Genomic DNA, 20,005 nt, shown 5'->3' on the forward strand with positions numbered 1-20,005 from the left:
CGAGGACTTGTCCGGCTTCTGCTTCAAAATGCCCAGTTCGTACTTAACGGGCTTTGCTCGGGGATTTGCGTCTTCCGCAATGGGTCTCTTTCTCTTTTATGTTGCTGACGCCTTTGTGTAGCGTCAGTCTTGTTGTGAACTGTCTCTTTGGTAATCTTCATGCCTCTTGTGGGCTACCTCATCACAATACTTTTACAGGTTTGCATACTGCTATTCCATAGGGTTGTCCTGCTCTTCCTCGTTCCAGTACATTCTCCACTAGGCACAGCCATGGTTTCACAAAAACGCATAGTTATACTATAGGACAAGTGATGACCATGAAGGAAGGGGATTATGTGATAGGGTTTGTAAGAGACTTTTCCCCAGGTGGATGTCCTTGTCCTCCCGCATACTACCACCCCTAGGTGGTATATTGGGTAGCGTCCTCACCTCTCTAGTCTCATAGGAAAGGACTTCCCCCTGGGGAGAAGTGACATCCTCCCATGATTCGTGCCCCAGTTCATTGGAACTCTCTTCCCATCCCAAACAGACATCCCGACTGGGCATCTCTTCAAAGACTGGTTAAACCTCTCCTCTTACCAACGAGGAAGCTCCCACCACTCCTCTCTTTTTACACCCGGCCCCATCACTCTTTCTCCAGTGCTGCACAATGTCGTTTTGCACATCTGGACAGTACTCCTCTTCAGTTTTCAGCACTTGACCCACTAGGTTAATATTACGTTTGTAAGTCACCTATTTATTTTTTGTTATGGTTCACCACTTGTTCTCATCTTTGTACTATCGTTCAAGAACCGTTCCTGTGAATGCCTTTGCCATCTCTAAATGTGGTATTGCAAGTCCTTTCTGATCAGAATTGACATACCAGTTCTTCACTTCACATAAAACCTTATACAAGGACACATTTGAATTTCCCAAATGTTTTGGATACAATGGAACCCTGGACCCTTCTCTGCTGTTTGTTCTTTCGAGATTTCTTCTAGAACTAGAATTTCCTGCATTGTCAATGACAAACCTCTCCTTTTCATGTTCCTCTGAGATGGGTTTTAGGACATGACCTGATTGAGATGGGGGGGTGAGAATGGAACTCCAGCTGATATCCAAACCAAGCAGTTTTGCTGCCCCACACCTCTGAGGAGAACTCGGACCAAGTCCTGAAAATAATTATGAAATCTGCCCACCCACTGGTGAAACACGGTTGTCAGGATTTCTGCAACATTTTAGGAGGCTTCCCTGTGCCTTTGTTGTGCTGGAAGATATTCTATTGTCCTGTGACCCAGATTGAACCTTGATGGAGGACACCTGAGGCTTTTCAGCTGTAAGTACACGTGTTCTTCTTTTGAAAATGTATCCATGTGTTTGGCAGCTTTGAACACCATGTGTACTTTCACCAAGATGTTCCCAATAGATCTCCTCAGATGCGCTTGTCTTCTGTGCAAGATTGCCTTTGATGCCCATCTGACTTCATCAAAACCTGGTTCCGACAACCTCTCCACCTGTTTCTGCATGTCACATAGGATCGGGGCACAGGCTGTCCCTCCTCAAAGCTTTATGAATTTTATTAAAGACACTATACTAAGGTCTGTCTCAACAATGCATGAACCATATGTGTTGGCCCTGAAGTATAGAAAAGCCTCAGCATTTGATCTATTGCAGGCTGAGTCTACTTTTCTGCCCACTTGATTCCGAACTGCTACTTCCAGCTGCCATAGCTGTTTAACCCAGCAGGCTTGATTGATAGAATCACACAGACTTCATTGAACTCCCAAAGTGAAGCGGTCTCCGCTTTCAGTGGGTGGAGCTAAGACAAATCTATGCATCACAATATGCTCCAGCTCTCTGCCGCCTTCATTATCTTGTCCTGTCCTTCAATATTTGTGATCAGTGGAAGGCCAGACTTGCGAAAGTGTTTGTACAGCCTGTTTTGTATGATCTGCTTATGGGCTGTGATCCACTCTTATCTGTTAATCCCACAAAGTTGGAGACTTGCTTCAGGACTTTATTCACCTCCTCTCTAGCCAAATATTTTCCTCATGGATCATTCTCTTCCCACGAGCCAGAGCATGGTGTAGAGGACAACGAGGTGCAGGATTTAGAGGAGGAGGTGGTTGAAGAAGATGGGCATTTTCTCTTCCTTCTACCATGCTTTTGATTCTGAAATGACCGCCTAGCAATCTCCTTTACTTCTTTTCTTGACATGTCATGCTTTAGTCTTCCACTTTTATCAGACTTATGCGTCTTAATCCTGTTCTTTTTCTGAGGTTGAACTTTAATTGAAACACCTCTTGTGCTACCTTTTCCTATACTCTAAGGCTTTTATTGTGCTATAAGTTCTGCACCAGTCAACAAATTGGTGTTCTGGTTTGGAACAAACGCACTTCTGCGTTTCAAGCAATTTTTACAGCAGGGACCACCCACCTATGCTCTGCCATCCCAATAAAACATAATGGCCACTCTCTTATCTGACAGTTGCCAGGCTGCTGGCCATTGACATAGATTCTATTCTGTAGGGCAATCTATATGGAAGAAACATATGCAAAGAAAGAAGGCACCAGTTTTGCAAACAAACATGTGATCTACGGCCGGTGCACAGCATCTATGAAAAACACTGGTGCAAGGAAATGTACATTGTTTGCTGCCCATCTACATCAGAATGTATGTCCTAAGTAACTGAAGCCAAGAAAATAAGTCCTTCCACATTACCAGAAAGAATCCAGCAAACTCCTAATAAAATGGAGAACTGTTCCATCTTAAATGAAAAGCACAGCATTTGAGGAAAAAAAGGAATGGGGCCTTGCACTGTGTTTATTTCCTTTACATGATTAAGGATGTTTTTTTTTTTTTTTTTAAATCTATGGATGTTGAAAATGTCTTTGTAAAAAGAGTTTTTTTGCAAAGAAATATATACATTGCCCGGTTTTGTGAAAATGTAAAATCAAGGGGGAAATAAAATGTAATTTTAAAGGCTATAATTGTGAATGGAGTTAGGTTTAATTTGCCAAAAGGTACGCTTTCCTTCCTCAACTCATAGCAACACCAGGACTTAAGGTGGGGGATGCAGGTTTGCCTTCACACGAGGACATGAAACGTAAGGCTTTAGAAACTGGGCCATAAAACCTTATGATGGCCTGAAGTTACTTCACATGATTCAGGCCCTGCAGTAAAAACAAATGCCACCATTTACAACTTCCATCTGTTTCTGGGCTTGGACTAAATGCCTAAAATCTAAATTGGATTAATTGTGAGCATAGGTCAGTAGTGGTCACTACTCCAATAACCACATCTCACAATCAGTCATGCTTTTCCTGAAGGAAGGAATTTAACACCTTTCAGAACTGAATGTCTCCCTCAAAGGGGCCGCCAGGTCCTGGAATCACCGAAAGAGGCAGGATTGAAGCCTGACCGCTTAACTACAGTGAACATTTGCCATGTTCACCAAGCATTCGCAGGAGTTATAAACTCCCTAACGGGATGGAACACCAGATGTTCTGTTGCTATGTAGATTAACTGGGGTTGCCATATATTATTTAGTAAATAAGAAAAGAAATGCATTTTTGAAATTACATTGGATTTACTTTATCGCTTATAACTTACAGACAAAAGGTCGTACAGACTGCATTTTGTTAAAAAGAATTCAGCTTAAAAACGCTATTAGATGGATTAAAAACTTTTTTTCCTTCAGATTATATTAATTATGTAAATTAGGCAAATGTGGATTATTTCACGCAGTGTTGGAAATATGCTGTTTTAGGAAGTTGCAAACGTTTAATGCAGAAATCTCCAAATGGCATCACATCAGGTAGGAGGTGAACTGGGTTTGGAAGTTACACCCATCAGAGTGTCCTTCATTAATATGCCCAATGTCCACAAACGGGTTGGCTTATTGTGATGTCACTTTTGGAACACTATCCAATCGCACACATTGATGATTAGACTAGAGAAATGATGCACACCTTCAAGGGGTGTAGTTTCTGCTCTATAAAAGTTAAAACCCATAGATTCTGGGTACAGACACGCTCACTTAATCAATGATGCAGAGGAAGAAGGCGAGAAAGGAGAATTGATAACAGAAAGGAGAATGGAATAGATTGTCTTCCTTTTTTCGACCAAATTTTATGGATTAGAATTAGAGCAATGTGGATTTAAAGACCCATGCCTCTTTCAGTAGAAGAGACACCAGGCGGGTGAGTCCCAGTACAGAAAGGGGAGACCAGGCTGTGGAGGGAAGCTGGTTCCATCCTGCTGACTGATGCCCACTTATTTGTAGAAGGTGAGAATTGAACCAGCGAGGTTGCCCTTCTATCTGGGATAACCGCCAAAAGAAATTCATATGCAATCATAAGATAAAGGAGAAATTATCCTGAGGGGCGTGATAGTATGTAGGGAATATTGATTAAACTCTGGCCCCTGTCATTTTTAAGTACTGAGGGGGAGATATACAAGTTGACTGTACATCCTGGGAAATTATTTCAGAAGTTAATTTGTTTCTGGAATTAAAGATTTGATTAACTAGATTTTATGTTCTGTACACTACAAGATCCCTAGACTCCTTTCTGTATTGCACAAGCACAGAAGAGTGAAGGACATCTCACTGTGTGCATGCCTAGAAAAATAAAGTAATTGAAGTCCTTTCCTGGTTTCATCACCAAGCAAGGTTCTGTTAACTGGTTCTGATCCATTCAAGAAAAGAAGAAAGGGTTATTAACCGCTACCAATTTTTCTGACTAGAAGGTGTCCATTGAAAATCAGAAATGTACATGTCATGTTTTTAGATTAATGCAATACAAACAACACAGAAGTAAATTTAGCAAACACATTTTTTTTGTCTTGTAAGTGATTCGTATGTGGGAATCATATGCAGCTTGTTTTTACTTTTTTAGCACATGGTTTGAATTTCTCATAAGTTAATTGAGTGGGGGGGGGATATTTATTTGCAATGATTAAGAAGTAGAGGGATTTGGGTAGGCAGGGATGGTTTTCTATAAAATGATAATTTTATCCGTAGTTCTCATTCACTGTTCAACACATTGTGGATGCATGCTCAGGATAATTCAAATGGACACATGGTTATGCGTGTGTTTTTAAAAGTTACTTTTATAACGCTGTTTGGATCATTTGTTAGGATTTCATGGATGCATAATTTGTGTTTACCTAAATTGATAAAATATATTGGAAAATTCCCCTGAATTACATGGCACCAGATTAATACATCCTACAATTCCAACATGTGTGCATCCTCGGCGACTGATTCAGCCTGCTATTGGCCAGAGCTACGCTCCTGGTAAGCCGATTGCATCTGAATCAGCAATGTTTGCTCCTGGCCCCCAGACTGTGACTGTGAGCATAGGGAAGCTTGCCACCATAAATCGTGCTATTGTTGCTAGCTTGCCTTATTAAGCCAGTTGACCCTCCAGCATGCCCTTACCTCATGTCTTGGCTCATAGCAATTTCCTGGCACGGATGTGCAGGCTGATGTCCCGCATCCCACCCCCAGATTATTCATCATGGCTACAGCAGACCTCCACACTTTACCAACCAGGCCTCCTTGCTCCACAGGAGTTCCAAGGGGACGTCCTTAACACCACATTGCCCCATAGGAAGGATCCAGAACCTTTCCTCTCCAAAAGCCCAGATGTAGGACTTTGCAAAGAATTTACTAACGGGCAGCCTATCTTGTTCTCTGTTTGGAGGACAGGACGTTTTTAACAGGGTCAAGAAGCAGGACTAATTTGATTTAGACTAGGTCCTGTCATGGAGGTTGATGCAGTGTAGGCAAGTGCTGGGACGAGGAAGAGGGACATGGACGTAATGTACCATGGGTGTCTCAGTAAAGGCAGAGACATGAGTTTAATCTTCCACTGTTGTTCAAATTAAAAAGTAATGTCACTTAACAATGAATTGCTTGCATAGTAATTATCTATTTGTATTCAGCCTTGCTTTTCCATTAAAATCAATTTTGAAGTGTTTTATGAAAACGTTGAAATTGTTTTTTTATTGTTTCTATTAAAATCACTCAACATGTTGACTAAGGTTGAGGCTTGTGAGAACATTTTTGCACAGCACCTCCTTCAGAAACTAGCGTTCATTCACTTTAAAGGCCATTATTCATCACTGTAACGTGTTACATAGAGAAGTCATTGGACAGGGGCATTGGCAAACACAGCACTGACCTAACCACATTACTGTATTCATCTTAAAATCTATGAATCTGTGTAAAACTCGTTTTGTCCCCCCCAGTAGTGTCTTCCTTTCAGCATGCCACACACTACGGTTATACTGTTCTATGCGGTCTGTGGCTGGCTGGTGCAATGACACTAATAAGAAAAATAGCTTCTGCTATTTTATCTTTTTTTATTTTTAAAACAGGAGGTTGTGCACCCTCCTGGGTGATGTGCAGTGAACCACCACATTAGTGGTCATAATTGTCAGCAGTGTCCCTGCTGCAATAGCACTGTGACCTACCCTGGAGCAGAAGATCCTCCTGTAAGGACCAACCTCTAATAAGAACGGTCTATTGTGTACTGCTAATTGGTAGCTGCTATATCCAATGGATCAGTTCTCCTTTTAAATAGTTTAGAAAGGTAAAAAGCTGGGACTGGCCGTATCCAGTTTCAAACTATTCCAATTTCTTGCGTCACTTTTTTAGCATACCATGCAGGGTTTGAAATTGAGATTCGATGAGCAGGAGCGAAAACTGGCTCCTGGGTGTCGGGCATCATCCTGTAGGTAGGCGCTACTGCAGGGGAACCAGGAGCCACCAGAGATTCTGCTTTAACTTTTTGTCCTTTTTGTATGAACCATTGTGTTTAAATGAGTATTAGATGTGTTCTCATTCTTCTTTATTAACATTCTCAAATACTCTGTCACATTTACATGTTTGGAAGGCACCAGTTGTGCCCTAGCAGCCAAAAGTAGCTCCTGGTGGCTGTTGGTTTCAAGCTAACCAGGCACTACTATGCTAGAAGCAGGAACTAAATAGCTTCCAGCTTCCCTCAATTTCAAACCGTGCCATGTCATTTAACCATTGTTTGAATACCAATAAGGGAGATGGGGACATTGGATGTTGTTGCACTTCTTTGCAGATTGATAAATATTGGGCACTGTAGATCGGACAATCTAACCGTCTTTGATTCTGAACCTCCATGATTTATATCCTAGCAGAGAAGTGTTTGTCTCTCTGGAGCTATGTCTCACAGCCTTGGGCACACCCCAGACTCCCTGCATAGGGAGGATCTTCTATATTTGCTGTTTTTTACATTTGAAAAGTTCATTCGTTTTCAGTTTGTGATTTCTTTATATTTGTAGAGCATAGACGACGTTGCAAAGCTTCTGGACCGAAAGGCAAGCGTGAAAGGCGATGAAGGGAAACACAAATTTGTTCTCAAAACGCCAAAGGTAAGCTGCACGTTTTGTTCAAACAGTAACACGTTGAGCTCCTTATGGAGCTTAGGTTTTGAGTTGTAATTGTCACAGAGAAAAGTGAACATAATGGTCAGCCTGATGATTGTGAATGTAGTTTATAGGCAACAATGCAGTGTTTGGTGGAATGTACCGGGTGGCAGCTGCCTTCCACTGAAGTTAATAGGCCAAAGTGTCAGATGGCTGTCGGGACAGGGAAGTGTAAAAGCGGTGCCATATGGTAGGAGGCAAACAGTGATAGCATGGAAGCTGAGGCAAGAGTCAGAGGAGCCAGCAGGGTGCTGTGACTACAGGCATGTACCATTCATTGCGTGAGGCATGTGATCTGTGCACTGATTGGCTAAACGCTCCTTATCATGTGACAACTATGCAATAATGTCATTTTTCATGAGCTGTAGCAGGTGGTAGCAGACTGAGCTTCTTTAATGTGGTTGGCTGGGCATTTCCACTCTGTACTACGTTGTACCAAGGGCCCTTTTTCTCTCACTCGCTTAAAAGGATCAGGGTGTTACTCACCAGCTCGCAGGAGGGAGTGATGAGAGAACCGACGTTCCTTGGGATTCAATCTATGAGCCAAGGTTTCCCTACACCTGGGCCTCCTCAACTTGAGGGAGCTCTTCTCTAGGATACGCCCCTCTGCTGGACTAGTCAAAACAGACAGAGGGGTAAATCAAATAAAAGAGCGGGGAACACCCGCACCGTCAGGAGACCAAGCAGAGAGAAACAGGTCAACAAAATGTGTAGTGGGGAGATACTTCCCATTTCCTGTTCTCCCCTTTTGGTAATTACCTTCTTTCTCTTATAGCTAATGCAGGGCTTGAAGGAATTCGGTTCTCCTATGGGAAATTAACAACCAGAATTAAACCCTTACACTAGGAAGAGGAGTATGATTTTACAAGGAGAGCTTACCACTGTAGAAGAAGAAAAAGAGCCACTGGATGTAGTCTGGTAACGACGACAGAAGAAAATAATAAACTTGGCGGTGCACAATTGACCTAATTATAGTGGTCCTAATTGACCTTCTGCACAATTGACCTTTTATATTATTTTAGTTCTTTTATATATGTATTGTGTTTTTTTTGGATTATAAATAATATAAGGGGATTGGGTGAGGGGTTGCAGGGGTTTTTGGATTGGGTGTAGGGTTGCGGGGGATTTTCTCCCCCGCATATATGTCCTAATTGACTTTCTGAATTAGGTCAATTCTCCTGAGGTCAATTGTGAAAAGGTCAATTAGTATACAACCTAGTAGGGTAGACACCCGGGCAGCACGAGGGTGTAGTCCAGTAGTAGTATAGATGGAAATATCCCTTTTTGTGGAGTCTGAAGTTAAGTGTAGTTGAAGGTGGGCGTGGAACAGAGGAGTGCTTGATTCTGCAGTGGAAGATGATCAGCGTGAGCTGATGGTAGGCGGTATGATGCGGAGTGCTGTACTTGGATGCGTGATAAGGTGAGGAATACGTGACCCCCAATACAGTGAAAGAATCAGGAAGTCTGAAAGCAGACTGAAGCGGTACAGACAATGTCTAACAGGTACCTGGGAGAGGCAGAGGAATCCGGAAGGCAGGCTGGAGTCGGCAATGGCGAAGACCAAGCAAACAAAACGTCAGGCAGAGGAAGTCTGAAAAGCAGTCCGGAGTCAGCAACTGCAGGTCAGAAAGGCACCAGGCGTTGGGCAAATAGGAAGTCCAATAACAAAACAAGGTTTGCACCGGAAAGCAAGGATTCAAAGGCAATAGTGAGGTAACTCTACAAACAGAAGCAGCGAGTGTTAGAAGGATGCTGTATTTAAGCACACCACCTGGGGCGGAGCCTCTGAGGCCAAGTAGCGGCCGTGGTCTCATGACGCGCCGTCCCTGTAGACGCTATGGAAATGGCTTTCCTCGCACGGACAGACGCCGTGGTTAGTTGCCATGGCAAACGCCACCGCTGCAGTAATGGAGCAGCCAAGCGACGACGTATACCATGCTTAACCGAGGAAAGTAGTGGAAATGGGGTATGCACACGGGAGCGGAGAATCCCGAGGACCCCAAGGTGTAACACAGGGCAGAGCGTGCAACCCACTTTTTTCATTAAAAGAAAATATTACAAGCTAGATGGCCACCACGTATATTGTGGTCAGGAACTCCCCATGAATCCCTTCCTCCACTCCCATGGCTGGTCAGCATGTGCGTGGCGAGTGTAGAGGATGGTGTCTGCGCAGCCGAGTCAGGTAAGTGGGTTTTTCATTGTTGGCAAATGGCATGATTGGGAGAGTTTGCCGAGGCTGGCTCGGAAACTGGGAGCTGGTCCAAGAAATTGAGTAATGCTTGTGATCTGAAAAGCCTGATTGGCTGAGCATCCTCTTCAGGGCGCTAATTGTTATAAAGATCCATATTCTTCCTTTGGATGGTACCATGTTTTAGACCCAATAGCCTGCTATCGGTAAAGAGGGAAGTTACTCCAACCAAGTTGTTTCTATCTTATTCTAACCATCAGAATGATTCGTTCTGTTAAAAGATCTTGGTGTTCTTTGTACCATGAACTCGAGCTCAGTTCCAAAGGTATGACTATAGTAAACCTCCTGGTCCAAATGATGGGACATCTTTTGGCCATGGGATATCCGTAGTCGATATTACATCTCACAAGTATTGTGCCACTGGAGCTGTGGTTGTTCTGAAGAAACCCTAATCAACAACCTCATGGTCGGGTGATACTTGGACCAATAGGAACAAACCCGTTCCAAGCCTCCTAGCTGGCCAAACAGTATTTTAAATTACAGAAAGGTGACCTCTTAAGTTCTACAAAACACAGTAAAAAATAAACTAGCTTTCCTACAGTGATCACTTTGATGTATATATGTTAAACTGCTTTTCTGAGTAAACTAAGTGGCCTTCACCGTTTGCAAAAGGGGGGTTCGATTTTTTGCATACTTAAATGCCGCAATAGTAATTAATCTCTTTTATAGTGCTTGTATGATATGATCATTTTCACCATTCTAGAATTCAGACCATCAGTCCCTCTTAACCATCCATTTTGCACAACTTTTTCCAGGCATACCGCTTTTGTGAATTCATGCGTTTTCTATATCTGATGCTTAAGGAAATTGCAATGGAGTAATACCACAGCGTGGGTGATGTGCATTTCAGCTGGTTCAAAATAGTTTTTATGCAAGATTGATGCATCTTTGCGATTTGGTGACTATTGTTTACAAATAATCTTACTGTGAGAAGCTATGGAGTTTTAGAGCCCAGACATGGATGCAGATGTTTACCTCACCTCCTTTCTCTTTAACCTTAGGCTGGAAAGGCACTATACACTCGATATACATTTTTACATACAAGTACGTAACAAGTTAAATGTGTGGTTCTTGTGCGAAACACAATCCACCTGAAGGTAATCATAAGGGCCACTGCGGGTCAATGTTGTTCTAAGAATGAAGTAGTGCAATACATTGAAATATTGACTGAGTTGCCTCATGAGGATTGCCAACCATGGCTATTTCTTAGCTGTGCTTTGACCGTATCCACTGACAGATTACACATATTGACTACATAAATATAGAGACAATGATGTCCACTTCTAAAATATAGAATACAAAATGTGGCTTATGTTTGGGTTGTGGGGGAGAAGGCTGCTGCCTTGAAAGTCTGAGGGACCCCAACTTGGTTGGCTAAGGGGGAAAAGTGGAAGGCTGGGAGACGTTTGATGACAGAGTTGGGGAATGCTTGTATTGATAGCTAGAGGGGCAAAGTAAAAACTTGATTATTGGCAAGTTTAGGCCCTCTCCTGCTGCATGCATTGCCAGTACATGCATTCAGAGGGTTTGCTTTTTTCTTAGCACTGGGAACGTGGTGTGTTAGATATCTTGGCATTTTATCCTTGACTTGATCTTTCAGGGACACCTTACCGATTTTAAGTCTTTTTGAATTGTCTGCAAGTTTTTTTTTTTTTTTAATCCACTATTGTGAGGAGGTTATTCCAAGTATTTACTGACTTTCAATGGGGTGCCAGACTGGAAAATAAGATGCCCACAAAATAGTGGCGCTTGGGTGACTGCTACAATAATCCTGACTAAATACTCTAATCTACAGCTGGTGAGAATAAAGTGCTTGCCCGACCTAAGACTAAAAATGCTAGATTGACTGCCGCAATGTCTCTGGAAAACTCAGCTGAAAAGGAATGTCACACTGGTTTTTCAGAGTCTCCTGTACGGGAGGTGCTCCCCTGAACGTCTCCGATAGATCTGCTTGCTGCTAGTACTGCCTATCTATCAGAGGAGGCATTGGGTCCTGGTGATGTATGCTGGATAAGGGCATCTTTACATCTGTTTGGGACCCACGGGTAACTGAGGGGGGAATTGGCAGAGAGATGTTAGTGAATCGACAGAAGCTGATCATAAATGGCACGTGAGCTTCAGAGCTAGATTTGGCTTACATCTTGGCTATCACTCTTGAGCTGTGTCTGGGCGCCCCCACTTCGGGACGGGATAGAGGAACCACTGGCATTTCAGCTATGGTATGAGGCGGGCCTCAGCAGGGCGGGTCAACTATGGGTGGGTGATGCTTCCATATCTCTGGGTGATTTGGAGGAGGCCCGGAGTCTGCGTGGGCTGACGCTTTTCCGCTTTCTGCAACTAAAAAGGGCCTTGTCAGAGTAGAGGTGGGGGATGAATCTCAGAATGGAACTAAAGTATTTTGAGAAATATGGCAGAGAGAAAGGGACCAAGTTGGACCTGGGAGGGGCGGGCCAAGAGGAAGGAGGTCAGCCACTCCAGTGCTTGATCCGTGATGCCCAGGTTCTCATGAAGTCGATTGATCAGGATGGCGTGGTTGACTGTGTCGAAAGCAGAGGAAACATCGAGGAGGTGAGGACCGAAGGAATGCTGGAATCAAGGTTGGCGTTTACTTTTTCTCCAACCCTTATGTTTTCTTGCTACCTCTACCTGTGTCTCGTCGTATCCCTACTGCTGACTATTTAAGTTTGAGTGTTTAAATGTGAGCACAGTAACACATTAATTGCGTACATCAACACATTACAAGTACTTGATAGAACATCATTTTAATGAACTTCATCCTCTGTGTCCTTTTCTACTGCATCACTTTTAGGGTCCATGTATTTCAATTTTACACTATTATAATCAAAGCTAGCGTCCGCTCACTGTGGATGCAAAGATAGTTCATGCGGTTGTGCTCCAGGTAGCACCAGAAGCAGAATGAGAAAGTGAAAAGAACTTTAATAGCAATGGGCTTGATTATTAGTTTGTAAGAATCTGCCGATTTAACCCATTGAATTTACTTGGCATGTCACGTCAAATGTAATGCAAAGGGGGGACCATTCGGTGAGCTATTCCAATGCCTTTTTCTATTGATTAAGCTTGACTTTTACTACATATAAACCATTTTATTTTGCATTGGGCAGTCTTTGCATCACTGATAGCAATTTAAGTTCTCCCCTTAATGGATCAGCGCAGCCCAATCAAAATGTAATTTATACTATAAATGTTTTTCGTAGTTCATTACAGCAGACCAATCCACTATCATTCTCCATCCTGGAACTTGGAGGGGTTGGGGGGGAGGGGTGACTGTGTTTTATTTCTGTTCTCCTTTTACTCTGCTCTTTCCACTTCTCCCCCTTTCCTTGCACTTTCCCCCCTCCCATACACTTGCGCGTTCTCAATGTCACTCGGCTTAGTAAGATTGTTGTGTTGTTTCTCCTCTGTTCCCCTCCCTCCCTTGCCTTGTCACGCTCTGAAACACATGTGTAGGAGTACGATAGAAATAAAATATCAATATCAAATTTGAGCTTGTCTTTGTGGTGCACGCAGCTCTCATTTAACAAACATGTTGTTGCCATTTGACATAAGTCCCAGCAGACTCTGCCTGCGACAGTCAATATGTGATCAGTCTTTTCCTTTTCCATACATTGGATTAGCAGAGGCTCTTTCGGCCACAAAGATAATTCTGTCTCTATTCTGTTCAACAAATCCAACATCCATTTCAGGTACACTCTGCATGTAGCGACTTGCATCACCTGGAACCTGCAAATGTCTTTATACAATACAATCCCATTTACAGCTAGCCCAAATTCCTAGCCACCCAATATGTCAGACACATTCTTCATCCTGGCCCCTATGCGCTGAACAATCCTCCTGTTCCCTCGATATCAGTCCCAGCTTGCAAACTACCATACATGTCTCCATGGCCACAGCGCTTATGGGACTCCTTAATCTTCCTGTGGCGCTCTCATCCGGGACTTGTGGCTGATATTGCAGATTGATCTCCGCTTTTCGTTCAGGTAATCTTGTACTTCTCCACAAGCGATATCCCATTCATTCTTCCGACTGCGTCTGTGATGTTAGAAATAAAACAATGGCACATTTTGCGTTATGCTCCGATGTTCAGTAAGGTACACTTCTCCTAAACTTGCATCCACATTGGTCAGTTGTGACCTTGTCACAAGTCTCGTTATTTATTCCAATTCTGTTTTTTCCCCCATCATATATGCTTCCCCAGTAGATCTTGAATTGGACCTGTCCCAGAGTCTATGCTTCTATGACTTTACTTTCTTTCAGACATGTCCTTTTGCAGGGCTAATCTGATTGCAACACCTGTTGCAAGTATTGTTTTAATTTTCAAAACTGTTCAAGTTCAATTCCTCTGATCAGTCCTATTGTGCACATTTGTAGACCCCTGAGGTTGTATTATGATTACATCTTCCAGGATTTGTCTCTCTAGTATGATAAAGTACTTTCTGAATAACAGTACATATGTTTGTTCTTTACAACGACCACATGTACCACTCAAATTTCCAATGTCCCTCCATCTCAATCCCCGTCAGATTGGCCTCTTCAAACTCAGTCCTATGCAAGGTTCTCTCATTTCTGTCCCTCCACCCTCAATCTTGTTTGTGCACATGTGGTCGCATCTGCAATATTTGGTCATCTGGACTATTGCAATACTCTCTCACTCAACCGGGGTTTTTGCTCCACCAGCTCTTCAGAATTCTACTGCCAGGGTGGCCTCTGCTTCCCCGTATCGTACACGTATTTCTCCCATTCTTCATGGCCTACATTGGCTCTCTGTGGCTGGCAGAATTAAATGCAAGACCCTCTGAATCATCCATTATGCCTTTTATGGTCACGTGCAGAATTCATGCAGGGCAAACTCCGTCCTTATGCATTCAGGTTCCTTGGTTCTGCCGCACTAGAGTCAGTGGGCGGGCCTTTTCAGTCACAGCATCCACCCTCTGGAAATCACTCCCATTTTCTATCTGCTCCATTGAAGACCACCTTGTGTTCCGTCGCCAAGTTCAAACATTTCCCTTCTAATTTTATTTCACTCGCTGCCTGTGTTTATCCTGCTTCAGCGCCTTGATTTGCTCGGGCGACGCCGCTCTTATCAGATTCATATAACATATGTTATGTACCGTAAGTAAAGAGACGGACACAGGTTGGCTTTCTTCAAAACGAACTAATGTGACCGTCATCAGGATGTCAAAATAGAAGTCCACAGTCCTGTGTCCCAAAACCTATTCTGACCCTTTCAAACTGCTACTACCAGGGAAAATAATATATATACTTGTCTGCTTTATGGCAGCGTTCTCTACTCCTAACTAAAAAAAGTTCCAAATAGATGAATGAACCCATAAAGTATTTCAGAAGAAAGTGCCAAGGGGGACCGTCCACTTCCCCAATGTCTTCTTAACTCTGTTCTCAGTCTCCTAAATACTGTCCTCTAATATCTTGCTTTAAACTATTTGCAAGGGGGACAATCCTCATCCCTGGTCTTTTTCCTGTTTATTTTAAATGCTATCGACTTAATACTTTTCTGTTTCTTTAACAAAAAAGGATTGGGGTTTCTTATTTTTCTCTGTGCCTGTATTATCAGCCCTTTTACTAATAGTTCCACCCAGCTTTACTCATCACTGGTCTTCCCTACAGACACGGGCTGCTTACCTGTTATCGCTCTCATCTGAGCAAGATGCTTCTTTGCTGTCTCGGTACTTCTTGGGAGCTTTAAGCTTCCCTGCGACCGCTCCGCTGCTTTTCTACATTTCTCTTCCGGAGCCTGTGGGACGAGCTCTTTCCCGGCACCACCCTCTGGAAGGTGAGGCCTTATTCTTCCTCCAAACGCTGGCTTTGCTGGCATTCACACCAGTCGGCAAAGCTGGTACTCTCACAAGGTTGTGTGTCAACCTCAGGGTAAACGGTGCTTGCTTTTAGTGATGTGGCTGTCTGAAGCCAGCGGTGCTACAGTTGCGGGAAGCCCTGGTTTCTGCCATCACTTGTGCTCCCGCAGCGGTTTTCTTCTCGGCTCAGTTTGTAAACTGGCTTACATGCTGAACAGCTGATTTTCTATAGCCGGCTCCTCTCTTTCTTGCCTCCTCGTTCCTAGGCAGACTGGAGGCTCTTCTACACCCTCCTGCATATTTACTATCCCTCCAAATGTGCCCGTGCTCCTATACCGGTGTTCACACTGGACCACGACGCCCCAACTCGTATGACTCTTTGCCACCTATGAACACTATCCACGTTCCTGCATCAGCCCTGTGCCTCTTTTACTGGTGGTGGGCTGTTCGCAAGCCTTTCGGTTTCCTTTATTTAAGCTTGTCCTTTCAAGTGTTTTTCTCCATAACTTTGCCGGCCACTCCAACAACTGTTTCTATTACGTCCATAGCGACCACTGCTGCTGCTACCACCTGGACTTCAACTACTACTTCCACTACACCTAACCCACTCTGGTCCTTCTTCTCTTGCATGGATCAGATGGTTGTGAGGCACAGAAATAGGACTATAGTGTTTATTCTGGTCCTGTGCTCTTCTCTCCTCTGTAAGTAGTTTCTTCGTCCCAGTTCCAACTACATGTAGTTGTACTTCTCCAGCATGGGGTCTGGCTTGGATTCACATGCTCATGAATATTCCCCGTCGTCAGGCTGGGAATCCTCGGTAAAGAAAAAATCAGTATCAGTTTCATTTCTGATCTGTCTTTCTTAGTAGTAACCAATCACTGATCTCTGGGTCATACTGCCCCCAGCCAATGACTGCTCTCGAGTTTTTTTACTGCGTTTTCACGCTTTTTCAGGAGAATTTCTCATTTTTTCGGTTTAATCGAGCCTCAAGCTCCACCGTTTCTACTTCCGATAACGGGGACCCGCTTCGGAAATTCTTCTACGCCCCTCAAGGGTGAAGTCTTCGTCGAGTTTACACTTCTTGGAGGATTCCGGAAGATCTGCGGCCTACTTCAACGGACATGGCCCAGGACAAGGGGAGCTCGACGCCCAGATCCAAGCTTTTCAGGAACTGCCCTGGATGCAGATTATGTAACGTTTTCAAGGAGGTCGAGCATTTGCGATGTCTCTACTGCCTCCATGGGGACAAGACGCATGTGGAGAAGGACTGTGCGTTCTCCAAGAACCTTTCGGAACGGACCAAACAAGATCGTCGTTCCCGCCTCGCCACCTGGCTGGAGAAGGGCACAGCAAGTGAGAAGACGAAGAAGTCTGAGCGGGCTTCTAAGTCCTTTGAGGGCGCCGCAGTGACGGGGGACCAACAGAAGGCCAAGCACTGTGAGTCCGCTGGCTCCGGTAGCGCCGAAAGGTTGGGGCTCTTCGGTTGCCAAGCAGGGCGCTACTTCCCTGGCACGTTCAACCACGAGTCAGTGCTCTGGTTTGGGGAAGAGGAAGTCCGAGAACCCGGGTAGGCCGCTGGAGCGGACCCGGTCGATCTCGAAGGGGGAGCGAGGCGCTGACCCCCCAAGGCGAAGGCCCAGGACGCACCCAAGCTGGTGAGGGCTTTGATCCACCCGGCTAAGGCCTCTAGCGAAGTGGTCGCTGCGACCCTGGCGGAGCCGGCTGAGACTACGCCAATGGAAATGGCCTCTGGGCCCAGAGTATCCCTGCCGCCGCGGAGGGAATCCTCTTTCCAGCCCATCGCTAAGACCCCCGTGAAGCCCCCGGCTGAAAAAGAGGGGGGGGGGGTGGGCGGTGGCCATTACAGATTCGGAATCAGCCTCTGAGGAGGAACTGGTGGAGACCGAGAAGGGCCTCAACGAAAGGTCCATAGGCCTGAACGAGAGGTTCATAAACCTCAACGAGCGGTTCGAGAAGGTTCGATCCCAGGGGGCTGTCCCTGCTGACCTGATCGAAGATGGTGACGACGACGAACAGGGCCCAGTGGAGCAGCCATCCCGTCCGTCGCAGCCATTGCCCGAGCCCCAGGATAGCTCGGCGGCCATTTTGTTGGCAATCCAATCCTTATGTACCGAGATAAGAACGAGATTACCACGCACCCCGACGGAGGAGCCAGAACCAGGCCCATCGGGAAGCCCTCCGAACAAGCAGAGGAGAGTCCACCCGCTCCGCCCTTCGTGCCTGCGAGACAGGTGGAAACCCTCATCCCCCCTCGCCGGACCCTAGAGAGGATACGGCGACGGGAACGGACGATGACAGCGGCATGACACATCGCACATCCCGTCGTCACCCCCCCCCCCCGCGGGCGTCCCCAGCCGACGAGGTTGGCTCTTTCCACGCCATGATAACCAAGGCATCCGAGCTCTTCCAGCTCTGCCCTGAAGAACAGAAAAAGGAGGGGTTTCTGTACCAACGACGAGAGGCTAAGAGGAAGACGGTCCTCGCGGTGCCTTTACTCGACGACATCTGGGACGAGGGGCTTGCTGTGCTCAAGAACCCTGCCACGACACCCGCCAAGATGGACAGATACGAGAAGAAGTACTGAGTCCCCGATGCCGCCCCCTTGTGCCTCGGGGCCCAGCCCACGCCGGACTCTGTTGTCTCGGCAGCGGCTAGGAAGGCAGCGGGCGCGGCGGCTTCAACTTCCACTTCCCCGCCGGACAGCGAGGGCAAGAAGTTGGACTCTATGGGACGAGTCATCTTGTCGGCGGTGACGACGATTTAGGCGGCCAACGCCTTAGCGATCGCGGCCCACTACGACGGGGAGCTCTGGTTCAAGATGGCTCCCCTGCTATATTTCCTGCCTGATGACAAAAGGGCCGAGGCCCTAGAAATTCTGCAGGAGGGCGAGGTGGCGTCGGATCACGCCATAACGGTGGCAACGGACATTGCTGATACCGGATTTCGCCAACTGGGTAACAGAGTTTGCCTCCGACGACGAGGATGGCTCAAGGCGACAGACTTTCGCCAGGACGTCCAGACCAGAGTGTTGGACATGCCGTTCGACAGCAACAACCACTTTGGTAAGGTGGTGGATGAATCTCTACAGGCCATCAAGACCGACTCGGAGACGGCCCGGGCCCTTGGGGTGCTTCAGCAGCGACGGCCCTTTCGGAGCCCCAGAGGCAGACAGGGTGCCTCCAATGGATCCAGCGGTGGCTCCTCCACTTACCGCCAGGCGGCCCGCTCCTCTTCCCAGGAGGCCTACAGAGGTCACGGCAAGCAAGGGGGTTCCCGCCGTCGTCGCCAAGGAGGCAAGGCCGCTTCCAAGCAAGACTGATCCGGCCGGGTTGTCAGGCCCCCACCAAAGCACCACTGTGGGAGGCCAGCTGACGAAGTTCATTAGAGTGTGGGAGTCCATCTCCACCGACCGTTGGGTGCTGGACACCCTGGCCAAAGGGCACTCGCTGGAATTCCAAAAGAAGTGTCCTCGCATTCCTCCCGTGGCAAGGAAGGAGAATCACGTCCCTCAACTGCTGTTGAAGTAAAAGCGATGCTCAAGAAAGGTGCCATCGAGCTCGTCCCCAGGAGGCTCTGGGGCTCCGGAGTGTACTCAAGGTACTTCCTCGTCAGAAAGAACACAGGCGGTTGGCGGCCCATCTTGGACCTGCGTCGGTTAAACAAATACATCAAGGCACAGAAACTCAGGATGGTCACCCTCCAGCACGTGCTGGGACAGCTGGAGGAAGGCGACTTCCTATCGATGTTGGACCTGGAGGATGCTTACTTCCACATCCCCATTCTAAAAAGGCACAGGAAGTTCCTCAGGTTCGTGGTTCAGGGACGCCACTACCAATTCAGAGCCCTACTGTTCGGATTAAAGTCGGCACCCAGGGTTTTCACCAAGTGCCTGGCACCAGTGGCGGCGCGGCTGCGCCTGCAGGGGATCCACGTCTACCCCTACCTGGACGACTGGCTAATCCGGGCAAGGTCAAGGGAACTCGCCGTCGATCATACGGCGAGGACCGTCCGGTTGCTCACGGAGCTGGGGTTCGCCATCAACTACCCCAAATCCCACCTGGTTCCATCGCAAGTAGCACTGTTTTTGGGAGCGAAGCTCGATACAGTGGAGCAATTGGCCTCCCCTTCAGAGGAGAGGACCAAGACCATCCTGGGCAAGGTGCGGCGCCTGTTAGCCACGGACCTGGCCAGGGTGAGGTCCATCAAGTCCCTTCTCGGGATGATGTCCTCATGCATCTACCTTGTGCCCCTTTGCAGACTTCGGATGCGTCCGCTACAGGAGTTCCTTGACGCCCGCTGGTTTCAGGCGAGGGGCTGCTTCGAGGACAGGATCCCTCTCGACGAGGAGTTCCGTCGGGCGATCCTATGGAGGGGAACCCGTGCTCCCCTCACTACAGGCACAGACTTTCAAACCCCGGCGTTTCAGGAGACGGTGACGACGGACGCCTCTCTGGAGGGT

General features: G+C 46.3%; 1 protein-coding gene across 1 annotated transcript in view; it reads left to right on the top strand.

Annotated features, from left to right (window-relative positions):
- The window catches only part of HARS1 (histidyl-tRNA synthetase 1), a 654,862-nt gene that overhangs the window by 81,145 nt on the left and 553,712 nt on the right, over nucleotides 1-20,005 (top strand). The window contains exon 2 of the mRNA XM_069654217.1: nucleotides 7,303-7,392. Coding sequence (XP_069510318.1) covers nucleotides 7,303-7,392 — 90 coding nt within the window. The remainder of the gene's footprint in view (nucleotides 1-7,302; nucleotides 7,393-20,005) is intronic.

Source organism: Ambystoma mexicanum, chromosome 3q (assembly GCF_040938575.1).
Source record: "Ambystoma mexicanum isolate Mex_15411 chromosome 3q, UKY_AmexF1_1, whole genome shotgun sequence".
NCBI classification, from domain to species: Eukaryota; Metazoa; Chordata; class Amphibia; order Caudata; family Ambystomatidae; genus Ambystoma; species Ambystoma mexicanum.